This window comes from Vigna umbellata, chromosome 3 (genome assembly GCF_029865625.1).
Source record: "Vigna umbellata cultivar VRB3 chromosome 3, Vumbellata_1.0, whole genome shotgun sequence".
NCBI lineage: Eukaryota > Viridiplantae > Streptophyta > Magnoliopsida > Fabales > Fabaceae > Vigna > Vigna umbellata.
Genome location: NC_142167.1, coordinates 55,171,034 through 55,185,014, shown reverse-complemented (window position 1 = coordinate 55,185,014; position 13,981 = coordinate 55,171,034). Strand labels below are relative to the sequence as shown.

Below are 13,981 nucleotides of genomic sequence, written 5' to 3'. Positions count from 1 at the left end.
CCTAGGTCTCTCTCGGCTCTTTTTGGATTCAAGTGGAGGGGAAAAGAAACCTGGGTCTTGGATGCTGCTGGCAGATTTCACTCGAACCCTAATGAGTTTCTGAACAAAACCGTGTGCTCCCCTTTTGTATACTCAATTTAATTAAATTTGTAAAACTCTTTGGAACGAGGGGTTTCATGTCTCCTTCTTCTTGCAGCTACTGTGACAAAACCTCATTCCTCCGCGACGATGAATCTGGTGCGTTGATATGTTCTTCTTGCGGTTGCATTCAGCAATTCGACCAATTTGAAGCCCAAATCGGCGGCATCGATGGTCCCCAGGGTACTTTCATCCATGTGGGCACCGCCGGTTCCGGCAGCGTATACTCTTATAGAGAGAGGAAACACTTTACCGCAAAAAGCACCATCGAGGAAGTAACCTACAGTCTAGGGTTATCTTCCAAGAACAGCGACGTTAGGAGCATGGTGTACACCATAACCGATGGTGAGTTTGGCCAGGGTGAGTGGTTCCGCGTGCTCATCGGCGCGTGCGCGTATGTTGTCATGCGGAGGGAGGACCGACCCTTGCCCATGGCGGAGATTGCCTCCACGGTGGGGTGCGACATCTATGAAATCGGTAAGATGATTCAGCGTGTTGTTGATTTTTTGGATCTGAGACCTGATTTTCCGGAGTTTGACATTGTGCATTCGTTGGAAAGAACAATTAAAAATTCGAGTGTTTTTTCCTCTGTTGAGAGCGGTGTGATTGAGAAGATGCGGAAACAGGGGGTGTTTTTGATTCAATGTGCGGTGAAGTGGTTTTTGAGCACCGGCCGCCGGCCCCTTCCGCTGGTGGTGGCGGTCTTGGTGTTTGTGGCGGAGTTGAATGGGATCGTGGTGGGGATGGAGGAATTGGCTAAGGAAGTTCATGCTACGGTTTCAACTTGTAGGCTAAGATATAAGGAGTTGCTTGAGACGCTTGTGAAGGCTGCGCAGGTGTTGCCTTGGGGTAAGGATGTTACTGTTAAAAACATTGTTAAGAATGCGCCTTTGGTGATTCGGTATATGGAGAGGAAGGTTATGTTGAATCCTGGGGAGACTCAGGAGAAGAGGAAGGGTCTTGATCGAGCTGCGGTGGACTTGGAGGATGTGGTTGCTGAATGCTTGAGACATGACAATGAATTTGAATACGGCGTTGATGGCGTGACTTCGCGGAAGGATTTACAGTATTTTTCGTTGGAGAGTAAAAGTGATGCTGACAGAATGCAGATTTCCACTGAATGCTTGTCTGTGATGTATAAGAAGTTTTTAGATCGAAATCGTTCTACTGAGTCATTGCGAGGGAGCGGGAATGCTCGGAAAAGGATTATTTTTCAATTTGATATTCTGGAGTGTAGGGAGTGGTGGGATGGAAAATCTGAATTGAGCAAGAAGCTTGAGCTTAAAGAACTAATGGAGAAGGATGTTGGTGTGGATACAATGCCGCCATCGTTTGTCAATGGTCAATTGAAATGTAAAATGAGGAAGGAGAAAATCAATGCTGCTAAGTTGCGGATAAAACGAATTATGCATCCAGTAGATGCTAATCTAGGTGATGTTTCTGTCCCTTTAGATAGCTCTTGTCCTGAAAGAAGGAGGAAGAGAAAAGGAATGGTAGTGGACGATGTTGATTGGGAAGACCTCATTATTGAGACCCTTGTTCTTCATCAAGTAAAAGATGAAGAAATTGAGAAGGGGCATTACAATACCTTACTGGATCTACATGTGTTCAACTCTGGCATTGTATGAGAGGTTCAGATATAGAGGCATTCTGTGAGAAATTTCAGATAAATTTATCGGAATGGTCAGTTAACATTTTGTCCAAGACAACCATCTAGAGCAGATTTTTTGTTGCTGCAAGTTTTGTACGAACATCTTTTTTTGTATGAATGATGATGGCAATTTTGTTTGTTACCTTTTAACAATTCAGGGACCTTAATGTACATACATGATATCAGGATACAATGATGATTCTATATTCATCTTATTTTGGTTCTGCTTTTACTATATTGCTGTTCAAATTTTAGTTACAGCTTGTTTTTGGTGATGATAGAGTTTTGGAATATTCATTTTTAACCAATTGTAGGGTTTGGGAAGATTTGTTTTTAAGCTGGTCTGTTTATCAGTGGCTGTGACCGTAAATGCCTGTGGTTCCCACGAATTTGGAATGATTGTCCGAAACTGTAGCTACGTATATCTATATAAGGTACTTGTATTTTAGTTTTAAATTCTATATTTGTATGTGTCATTTTCTTGACAAATACTAAGTTTAGTGTTTAACGGAAACAGATATAGAAGTCTGATTAAGTGTATTCTATTTTAACATAGGAGTTAAATGGACTCTACTTATTGTTGAATCTTGGTTACTAAAAAGCAATTAGTTTAAGCTTGAATATTCTGATTTCAGCAGTCTTGGTACTTGTATGCAGATGTAGAGCGTATTTTGTATGATCCATGCATTGCTTTTGTAATTGTTAGTTCTCTTTTTTGACAGGTAATTTATCATCTCTTGTCGTTCCAGCTGCTGCCTTGGGTGCTCTGGCTTACGGTTACATGTGGTGGAAGGTGTGAAACTGTTTCTTGTTTGATTCTTGCACACTCTTCGAATAATTTCATTGAATGATTGATGAGAAATTTTTCTGTATTTCTCGTTTTACAGTATTTTTATAGTGTTTTCTTAATTTTCTCACGTTTAAAAGTAACAAGTTGATGATATTCACCCTACAATTATTGTAATTTATTTTATGCATTCAATATTTCTGAATTAACTGCTTGTGATTCTGATTTCTGTTTTCTCCTTTCCAATAACAGGGCATTTCCTTCTCAGATCTTATGTACGTGACTAAACAGAGTATGGAAAAAGCTGTTGCAGATTTAACAAAAAAGTTGCAACATGCCTCTGATGTGATCGCTGTAGGTGTTCATTTATTGCTTGTCATTTTCTTTTTATATCTGTATGTAACTATGTTTGGTAGGTACTGCTTAATTATTGCACTGGAAACTGAGACTGCATTGATGTAGAATTTAAAACTTCTTCATTCAACTGGATTAATTATAATCTATCATTCATATGATTGACAACCAAGGTGTTTCACTTTGAATTTCTATGGAGTTGCTACTGTGCTTTAATTTGTATTACAGGATGACTTATGTAGGATTGTAGTAGAAAATGCTGTTTAAGGGTCAGTACAAATATATTGCTTGTAGACTCATGATGACAAACACCTTAAAACAGTAAAAGAATATCATCAAGGTATATATAGGTTTCCCAAATCCATGAATGTAACCACCTCAATCTGTTCTGGCAAGATTTGATTGGGTAAGCAGTGATCAAGGGATAGTAATTTCCATAACAACTTAGTTAAGGACCTATTGTTGCACAACACTTTTAACACAGGAAAGAGAAACGAAAAGAGTTGCCTACATTTTGTAAGTAAGTTTGTATTCTGAATAAAAAACGGTTTTCCCAATGACAAATAATTAGTCTGAAATTATTAATTTTATTAGAACACAGGACAGATGAAGAGATATAACCCATCACCAATAAAGTGAACTTATACATTTTAATATACTAAAATGCATCTGTTTTCCCTAATAAGGGCGGGGGATCATTATGCTTGGAAGACTAAATATGAAAAATCATATGTAAATTATATAATAAGATTTTTACTCTTACAATATCCTGTCAATTGTGATGATGGCAGGATGCCAAGAAGCATTTGATCCAAAGAATTCAGAATTTAGATGACAAAATGCTCAAGCAGATTAATTTGGCCCGGTCAACAAAGGATGAGGTGCGTCCTTTCATCACATAAAAATTTATGCTGGTATTGGCATCAAAGAAGATTTCCTGACAAAAATTTAAAATGCTCTTACGTACATTCCTTTTCTATTTACCATTGAGCTGGTGCTTACTTATTAATTCTTTCCAATCAAATGGATCAACTATTCTTTTCAAGTTACTGATTTTGGAACTCAGTTTTGATGGATATCAATGTTAGTGAATACTGTGGTAGTTACAGCAAAACCCTCCATTGGGCTGTCGTCTCATCCCTATTAGTGACCACTAATGAAGCTGCTCCCATGCATATCATCTGATTTATTCTTATTCATTATACTTAGTACTTTATAAATCTTGAATTTTAGTTAGTAGTGGAAGATCATGTTCTGTAAATATTAGATATGCTCCATACTTTCCCTCCTTCTATACCTCTTCTGGGAGCATGATAGTTTCTATTGAGGGCAAAACATTCAACATTTTTTTTAAGTAAACTCTATATTCTGCCATAGACCAGTTACCGTATCTTTACAATTGCTCACAATATACACCTTTTGACCATACAACTTCAAAACAGGTATATTGATTCTCTTCAATAAATTCAATCATAATTTTTAGCCTGAGGACTTGGGTTTCTTGCAACAAACAGTGGAACAAATGGTATGTAATGTGTTCACTTTCTTGTTTTGGCCAGTTGATTGCCATCATGGTTGTCTTGCTAGAATAGACGTATGATGATGGATATTTAGGAGTTCGGATTGATTATTTGATTTTCATTTGAACGAAAATATCTAATCTAAGTTGTCACAAAATAATGTTTGTGTTTTCCCCCATATTGGTTGGTTGTTTTATTAGACACTGTCTATATTGTGCCTGTGATCATGCATGTACTTGTGTGCATCAAATTTTGAATTATTCTTATGTTGTATTGTTATGCCTTTTCAGGATGAAAGGTTGACTACATTGAGTTCTAAGCAGGTAAACTTTTTCCTGTCCTTGTTGAATATCTAATTCTTAAAATAATTTATTTATTTTTATTTGGAACATCTCATCCTTGTGTAAATATTGAAGTGCTAGAATTATTTGGTTGGTATGCATTTAAGATCTTAGTATTAAAATAGTTACACTGTTGGTACACTTAAAGAAAATACTGATTTAGTGGTGTGGTTGCAGGATTATGCAAATTATGGATTGGCATATCTTATTGACTTTGTACATGGAAAAGGCCAGAAAATGCCTGAAATTTTGCAGGTTGGAGTTTATTTCTTATATTTGTTAGTTCTGATCATACTCATTTGTTGTTTGTCACACTCAAATTTCCTTTTAATTTGCTGCTGAATATGCAAATATATTATTATATATGGTCTGGAGACTGGATTATCACTCATCTGCTGAGAGTTTTGAAGTAACAAGGAGAAACCTATATTAGCATGAAATATTTATTGCTAACTTTTAGCTTCCAGTATTACAACACCTTATTCAGATCATGTTCTTGTGTGGCGTACTTTCTAGTTTTATCTTTTGCGCTCTTGTTGAGATGATGATATGATGTTAATTAGTAAATATTCAGCAGGAGCAACCGAAAATGTCGGGGAAGTCCCCTAATTTGCTCACGTTTAAAAGAGCCTCCAAATGTGAAGGTATTCTTCTACCTTGTTGTACTCTGTTTTCTACTGTTATTTTCCTATTTGCAAATGTGTCTGGGTTAAATATGTTAATATGGTATAATGTTGAATTTATATCCTTAGTATATTACTGTATTCGTTAATTTGAAATTTGAATTTATATCCTTAGTAAATTATCCTATTTATCATGTATTTTTGTATCAATTTATTCTTATAAATAGAAGATTATGAGAGGGATCAATCAAGTCCTCTAGAATTATTTTATACTTTAATTTTCAAGTATAATATTATCTAGGCTAATTCTATTCTTTGAAATTGTAATATTTTACAGGTAATTTTGATACAAAAGCATTTGGCAAAGAATAGAATAATCACGGACACTGACAAAAAGGGAAAGTAAGTAAGCAATCATGCTCGGTACTATAGTGCCTCATTTGGGCTAATGCTTTCTTCCTAACCTTTATTTTTTATTTTGGCTTAACATAACAGTATATGTTACTAGCATCACGCAGAAAATAAGCTCAGAAGCCATTATTGTGATGGAAGATGAGAAGTTGTGGTTACAATTGAAACAATTCGCTAAACAGGTTTTGTTTTCGTACATTTTAAACATGACTTAATTATGGTTCATACTTGTTTAATGTTATGATATTTTTTTATAATTTATAACTATTATAAATGATAAGAGTTTGAACAATGATGAGACTTGTACAATACATCACATCCTTCTCAGTTTATTTTTAGCTTTAGCACAATAATATTGTTGATTATGCTATAAATTAATTATGAATTATGCTTTGTCCCAGGAATGTAAACAATGTGAGCTCTATACAAAAGAGCAAGCATTGGAGTACCTTGAATTGGTGAGCTTGGAATGATGTAACAAATATCCAGTTTTGTTACCATATTTTACATCATGTTTCCTCGTAACTTTGTGGAGTTGGTCTTCTTTAAGTAGATATACAGAATCCTCAGTTTTTCCCTTTTGCAGCTTTGTTTTGCATTAGATACACAGACATAATAACTATTAATGACGTGCACTGACCAGGTAAATCCTGACATGTATCCAAACAATTTAGCTGAAAAGGTTTCATCTCTTTTCGTCTCTTTCTTTGAGAGTGATTTTTTATACATTAGAATGCTTTAATAAAATAATTTATTAATCTCACATTTTGTCTTTGATTTTATTGTTGGCATTTGATTTTTTTTACAGGGAGGAAGAGTATTTTCATTACTAGGAGATGTATTTCTTGCACATATACCAGTAACGATTTCCTTCAATCTTAAATGTCTTATAGTGATTCTTTGGGACAATTTGATTTCATTCTATTCATTTTCAACTCATGTAATTTGACTTAGTTGTATTTCGTTTGTTCATTACTTCTTATTTTGTTGTCAATAGGTGAACGAAGATAATTTTCATCTAAAACGTATACATGGTGCTCTTATGATAAGACGCCTAATAGATGTAATTTAAAAAAAAAAACCTACTGACAAGGTTATGTCTACTTCTCTCTTGCTTTCTTATTATTATTTTCTTTTATAAATAATGAGTTTATTATTATTAATATAGAAGAAAAAAAATAAAAAATGCGAGATGTTAATAAACTCTCATGAACTAATAAAAAAAAGTAAGATAATGTAAAATATTCAACAAAGATATGTTGATTTAAGAAACACACTCCTTAACAGGTATGAAATTACATTGTTCTTCATTAATTAAAACTGAAGCAAATACAGGTATATGTTGCGCTGGAGAATAAAGTTGCCTTTTACTACAGAGGTTACGAAAAAACATAACTAAACCAAACACTAACTGATAATAATTGACATCCCTAACATATGACTTGCCATTAGTTTTTTATATTCACAACTGTATTTTATATGGAAAACAAGCGGTTCATTTCATCTTGTTAGTTAATGTCTCTACTTTTTGAGGTAAGATTGTGTTTAATTTGTCATCTTGCTGGTAAATATATTGTAGTTGGTTCATTATTAATTTTAATTTAATTATTTGATATTCTTCTTTTTGGTTTAGGATCTATTCCAGTCCATGACAACTGCAATTAAGAAGGTGGCTAACAAACTATTAGAAAGGCTTGGCAACACTGTCAATTTTGACATATCAGATGTAAGTACGCTCTGAAAATTCCTCAATCAAATATAATCTTACTAAGACAAGTCACAGATTCAGGACAACTTTAGTAAGATTATATTTGATTGAAGAATTTTCAGCGTACTTACATCTGATATGTCAAAATTGACAGCACAGGCCTTCCTAATAGTTTGTTAGCCACCTTCTTAATTGCAGTTGTCATGGACTGGAATAGATTCTAAACCAAAAAGAAGAATATTAAATAATTGAATTAAAATTAATAATGAACCAACTACAGTATATTTGCCAGCAACATGACAAATTAAACACAATCGTACCTCAAAAAGTAAAGACATTAACTGGCCAGATGAAATGAACCGCTTGTTTCCCATATAATTCTGAGTTAAAAGAAACAATTGTGAATATAAAAAACTAATGACAAGTCATATGTTAGGGATGTCAATTATTATCAGTTAGTGTTTGATTTAGTTATGTTTTTTCGTAACCTCTGTAGTAAAGGACAACTCTATTCTCCCGTGCAATATATACGCTGTATTTGCTTCAGTTTTAATTAATGAAGAACAATGTAGTTTCATACCCACGAGTGTGTTTCTTAGATCAACGTATCTTTGTTGAATATTTTACATTATCTTACTTTTTTTTTTTATTAGTTCATAAGAGTTTATTAACCTCTCACATTTTTTATTTTTTTTCTTCTATATTAATAATAATAAACTCGTTATTTATAAAAGAAAATAATAATAAGAAAGCAAGAGAGAAGTAGACACAATCTTGTCAGTAGGTTCTTTTTTTTTTTTTAAATTACATCCATTAGGCGTCTTATCATAAGAGCAGCATGTATACGTTTTAGATGAAAATTATCTTCGTTCATCTATTGACAACAAAATAAGAAGTAATGAACAAACGAAACACAACTAAGTCAAATTACATGAGTTGAAAATGAATAGAATGAAATCAAATTGTCCCAAAGAAACACTATAAGACATTTAAGATTGAAGGAAATCGTTACTGGTATATGTGCAAGAAATACATCTCCTAGTAATGAAAATGCTATTCTCCCTGTAAAAAAAGAATCAAATGCCAACAACAAAATCAAAGACAAAATGTGAGATTAATAAATTATTTTATTAAAGCATTCTAATGTATAAAAAATCACTCTCACGAAAAAAAGAGACGGAAAAAGATGAAACCTTTTCAGCTGAATTGTTTGGATACATGTCAGGATTTACCTGGTCAGTGCACGTCATTAATAAATACATAAGAATAATTATTATGTTTGTGTATCTAATGCAAAACAAAGTAAAACTGCAAAAGGAGAAACTGAGGAATTTGTATATCTACTTAAAGAAGACCAACTCCACAAAGTTACGAGGGAAACATGATGTAAAATATGGTAACAAAACTGGATATTTGTTACATCTGTCCAAGCTGACCAATTCAAGGTACTCCAATGCTTGCTCTTTTGTATAGACCTCACATTGTTTACATATCATGGGACAAAGCATAATTCATAATTAATTGATAGCATAATCAACAATATTATTGTGCTAAAAATAAACTGAGAAGGATGTGGTGTATTGTACAAGTCTCATCATTGTCCAAACTCTTATCATTTATAATGGTTATAAATTATAAAAAAATATCATAACATTTAACAAGTATGCACAATAATTAAGTCATGTATGAAAACAAAAACTGTTTAGCGAATTGTTTCAATTGTAATCACAACTTCTCATCTTCCATCACAATAATGGCTTCTGAGCTTATTTTCTGCGTGATGCCAGTAACATATGCTGTTATGCTAAGCCAAAATAAAGGTTAGGAAGAAATCATTAGCTCAAATGAGGCACTATAGTACCGAAAATGGAAAAAACTATTTAGCTCAAATGAGGCACTATAGTACCGAAAATGGAAAAAACTATAGAGAACCGTGTGAATGAAGTCTTATATAAGCTGAAACCGGAAATTAAATGGGCAAGAACCGGTTAAGTAACAATGATTACCATTTTGATTAAGTAACAATAAGGGTAGGGTTTATAACATGGTCTAAACTGGGTTATCAATCTCCACCGTTGATTGTTGTATGATTTTATTTAGGAAAATGACACTTGAACAATCATTTTTGACAACATTTAGACACGCGCACACGTGTCAAAATCTGAGTGGTCCAGTTGGAAAAATTAAATGAAAATGGACCACTCAGATTTTGACACGTGTGCGCGTGTCTAAATGTTGTCAAAAATGGTTGTTCAAGTATCATTTTCCTTTTATTTATATACAAAAGGATTGGGTTTATTACCAGATCTAAGTTAGTTAGCAGCCCCCATTGTGTTGTGTGTACTCGTGATAATGTGACTTATTGTTATATATGTGTCTGTATGTAATCATCATTCTCCACGATGATATTTGATCCTTTAACTTTTTCATGTTTAACTGGATATCCTGTAACTTGGATAGCTCTGATTCTGCCCATTCCCGGTGACTCTTTTCCTCCAATAATTTCTCCTTCAAAAGGTCAGTGTTCTCATGACTTGATCTCAGTTTTCGCGCTTCCCTAACTTCAGATTCCTAAAATGTCAATTGAAATACATTATCAGAGTACTGTAGTGAACAGATTCAGTGATAACTCAGCTGTAATTTCCTAGCAGGCGGGAAAGGCACAGAATATACTAATCCAGTATTATAGTTTGAAATTAAAAATTTTAAGAATTAAAAATTTTAAGAATATATTGTAATTAATATGATTTCATTGTTTTTTTAACTACTCATAACACCTTTTTATTCCTAGCTTCAACCGAGCATTCATCTTCACGGGTAATTTCTCGTGTAAGTGGGAGCTTTTCGAAGTTAAGCGAAATGGATATTTAATGCAATGTCATGATGTTAATTGCCGCCAATTTCCAGTTCCCTCCATTAATCAATCTCTCAGGTCATTATAAGTCAAGTCATTCTAAGTACTGTCTGATATTTCATTTACTTACGATTTTCGTTAATTTTGTTTAATTCAATTCAATTTCATTAATTTTGTTCAATCCAATCTTATTTGTTTTTTCAAAATATAATAATTTTATTATTTTTCAAATTAAGGCCAAATTTAATTTTTATATAAATATTATACTAAAATTTTTATTAAAATTAACAATTTTAATAAACATTATAACATTTAATCCTTTTATGTACATAATAATTGTAATATATGAAGTATACCAATCAGAATTAATTGTCATTTATAGACAATTAACAAGTATTAATAAGTCAGATTGTTTTATGTTTTACAAATATACAGTATTGATTATTGATTATTGGGTTTGATTGTCTAAAATTATATTGCACTAATGGTTAATCAATGAGTTTGTCTCCACAAGCCCTATAAATATACGATTGATGTCCAGGTAAATAGATCATCTTCTATCCTAATAAAATATAAACCTCTTTATAAAACATACTTGACTTGAGCGTTTGAGTGTTTTCTGTAGGTCAATAACTCATCAGAGTGGATTGCGTTCTCGGAGAGGATTGAAAATCAAAAGAGAGCAGAGCAAGGAAGGACGGCCGACCCTCAGACCAATTCAACCGAAACATCTTTCATAAACGTTGAAACCCCCACATTACAATTATAATATGTTTCTTCTTCTTTTTCAATCTTAACAAAGAAGTAAGTTGGAACACCCATGTCTATTAAGGCTAATTTAATATATATATATATATATATATAGATATATATAGATATATATATATATATATATATATATATATATATAGATATATATATATATATATAGATATATATATATATATATAGATATATATATAGATATATATATATATATATATATATATATATATATATATATATATATATATATATATATATAGACACACTGGTTCTCCCAGCTCTAGGAATCGAACGGTTCAGGACGAACGGCCACCAGGTCGACCCCAAGGGCCGACCGAATGCTTAGGCTGAACGGCTCTTCCCAGGTCGAGCATCCAGGTCGCCCATCAGATCGACAACCCAGGCCTACCATCCATCACACTAGTCGGCCGCATGGTTAGATCATAAACGATAATAGCTCATTAAAGCTCCTAATGGAGGTTATGGCGTGGTTGGGCCGTCATCAGGCCCACGAAAGGTAAAACCCATTACAACTAGTATAAATAAAGGTCTCAAGTGTGACTTCAGACCACGTTGAACATTATGCACACCACATGCATCACTTATAGTGATGGCCGTTCACTCACTTTTACTAACTTGAGCGTCAGAGTGCCTTTGACAGGTACTCGCTCGCCCGGCTTAGAGAAGGAGGAGGGAGAACGAACAACTTGGAGTATTAACCGTTCGGCCTTCAACAGGTAACCGTCCGACCCTCACAGGTGATCGTCCGGCCTTCAACGAATTCGTCCAGTCTTCAAGGTTCTTCCGGTCTTCGAGACAACTTGGAATGTTTTAAGGGACCTCTAAACCACCCCGAAACATTTTGGCGCCCACCGTGGGGCCGAGTTAGTATTCCCCATTGTAACCACAAGGAACCCGTGAGTGGTGCCTCAAAAGAACGTCAACTCAACCTTTCGGTCTCGTCCGCTTGGTCTCGCCTACTTGGCCACTCGGCCTTGTCCACCCGACCACTTAGCCAAATTTGGCATCAACGATTCGGCCATTCGGCCTCGACCACTCGGCCATTCGGCCTCAATGTTCAACCGTTCGGTCATAGCTTGACCTTTTAGGTATTCTCTCAAACCTGGCCTCGTAGGTACTTAGCCAAATTTGGCATCAACGATTTGGCCATCGACCTCGACCACTCGACCATTCGGCCTCAGTGTTCAATCGTTTGGTCATAGCTTGACCTTTTAGGTATTCTCTGAAACCTAGCCTTGCAGGTACTTAGCCAAATTTGACATCAATGATTCGGCCATCCGACCTCGACCGTTCGGCCATTCGGCCTCGACCACTCGACCATTCAGCCTCAACGTTCAACCGTTCGGTCATAGCTTGACCTTTCAGGTATTCTCTCAAACCTGGCCTCACAAGTACTTAGCCAAATTTGGCATCAACGATTCGGCCATTCGGCCTCAACGTTCAACCGTTCGGCCATAGCTTGACCTTTTAGGTATTCTCTTAAACCTGGTCTCACAGATACTTAGCCAAATTTGGCATCAACGATTCGGCCATTCGGCCTCGACTGTTCGGCCATTTGACCTCAACGTTCAACCGTTCGGTCATAGCTTGACCTTTCAGGTATTCTCTCAAACCTTTCAGATATATATACCTCATCATGAAGAGAATATGTTAGAAGTTTTACATTAATTAAAAATAAAATTAATTTAAATTATATATGTAAATATAAATTTTATTTATAAATGGATTTTGTAAAGTTAAGTTATGTTTAAAATTTAAATTAAATATATGATATAGAATTCTTGTGTTTGAATAGACGTTGACAACTAAAGGAAAAAAAAAACTCTTTGAATTTATATAATTGAAGTCAACATGTGAAAGTTTTAGTATATAAGAATATGGGATTAAATATGTTTTTAGTCCCTGAATTATCAAGCGATTTTGGTTTTAGTCCCTCCTCAAAACTTTGATGGTTTTTAGTCCTTATTGTTTTGAAACTTTGAGTAATAGTCCTTAAAATTGGACGGTGTTAAGTTTTAGTGGAGATGGCAAACGGCGTTGCCACGTGATCACTGATATGCTCTATTCTCTGTCTGCCACGTTAGATGTTTAAGTGTTTGGACTGAGATTAAGTTAGTTAACCACTTCGTAATCTTTTATAAATCAGATCTGAAGAAAGTGGGTTCTTCTGGTGGCTGTCCCTTAGCGATGGCCAAAACGTTGATATTCGTCTACATAGTTGTCGCGGCAGTGCTGCTCTTGTTCCTCTCTCATTCACCGAAGAAGTTCTCCGGCCACCGCCGCCGCCGCCTCAAGCTCCGCTCCAACTTCACCCTAGCACCGTCGCGCCACCACGCCATGGCCTTCGACCCCTTGGTGGCGGAGCTGGAGCGGCACCGGGAGGACAAGGAGTGGGAGAAGCAGGTATTCCACCAGATTGATACTCTTGTTCCCCAAGATCGACGTGGACCCCGCCGATTGGTTCGTCACCGAGCACGAGTTGACTCAGTGGAACCTCCACCAGGCACAGCGCGAGGTCCTGCATCGCACCCAGAGGGAAATGGAGCTTCACGATAAGAATCACGATGGCTTTGTTTCGTTCTCCGAGTACGATCCTCCCAGTTGGGCTCAAAATGCAGGCCTGTCCCCTTTTCCAGCCTTTAGATCCGAGTAACACTACTATAATCGACTAATGTAGTTGCGTGCTATGGATTTGAACTTGAGATCGCCGTGCGTTTAGATACCGATGATTAATCATGGTGACTGTCTATTGAATGTTGTGTTTTTTTATTTTTTATTTTTACCAGATAACGAGTCTTTCGGGTATGA

The 13,981-nt window shown here is 35.2% G+C and overlaps 1 protein-coding gene, 1 long non-coding RNA gene and 1 pseudogene across 8 annotated transcripts; all 3 read left to right on the top strand.

The window, feature by feature from the left end:
• The first annotated feature begins 119 nt into the window (after nt 1-119).
• Nucleotides 120-2,004, top strand: LOC148202970 (plant-specific TFIIB-related protein PTF2 pseudogene; annotated as a pseudogene).
• An 85-nt stretch (nt 2,005-2,089) lies between these two features.
• On the top strand, nt 2,090-6,928 carry LOC148202969 (uncharacterized). 7 transcript variants are annotated; one of them, XM_088108135.1, is made up of 12 exons: nt 2,090-2,223; nt 2,512-2,582; nt 2,829-2,930; nt 3,722-3,811; nt 4,741-4,773; nt 4,969-5,046; nt 5,366-5,435; nt 5,752-5,816; nt 5,910-6,007; nt 6,227-6,507; nt 6,634-6,684; nt 6,823-6,928. In XM_088108135.1, the coding sequence occupies exons 2-8, from the start codon at nt 2,571-2,573 to the stop codon at nt 5,784-5,786; spliced, it is 420 nt and encodes a 139-aa protein (XP_087964261.1). In that variant the 5' UTR covers nt 2,090-2,223; nt 2,512-2,570; the 3' UTR covers nt 5,787-5,816; nt 5,910-6,007; nt 6,227-6,507; nt 6,634-6,684; nt 6,823-6,928. The 7 variants fall into 7 exon arrangements, with proteins under 7 accessions (XP_087964261.1, XP_087964260.1, XP_087964259.1 ...); XM_088108134.1 differs by having other exon boundaries at nt 6,634-6,928; XM_088108133.1 differs by having other exon boundaries at nt 6,227-6,684.
• Nucleotides 6,929-9,735: 2,807 nt separating this feature from the next.
• On the top strand, nt 9,736-11,204 carry LOC148202968 (uncharacterized). The gene is made up of 2 exons (XR_015784589.1): nt 9,736-10,050; nt 11,013-11,204. It is a non-coding gene; the product is annotated as an uncharacterized LOC148202968 (long non-coding RNA).
• The last annotated feature ends 2,777 nt before the right edge of the window (nt 11,205-13,981 follow it).

Excerpts from the sequence above, each read along its gene's own strand:
- LOC148202969 (XM_088108137.1), top strand. Across the intron at positions 2,931-3,721 it reads ATGCCTCTGATGTGATCGCT|GATGCCAAGAAGCATTTGAT; the intron begins GTAGGTGTTCAT and ends TGATGATGGCAG. Across the intron at positions 5,047-5,365 it reads AAATGCCTGAAATTTTGCAG|CAGGAGCAACCGAAAATGTC; the intron begins GTTGGAGTTTAT and ends GTAAATATTCAG.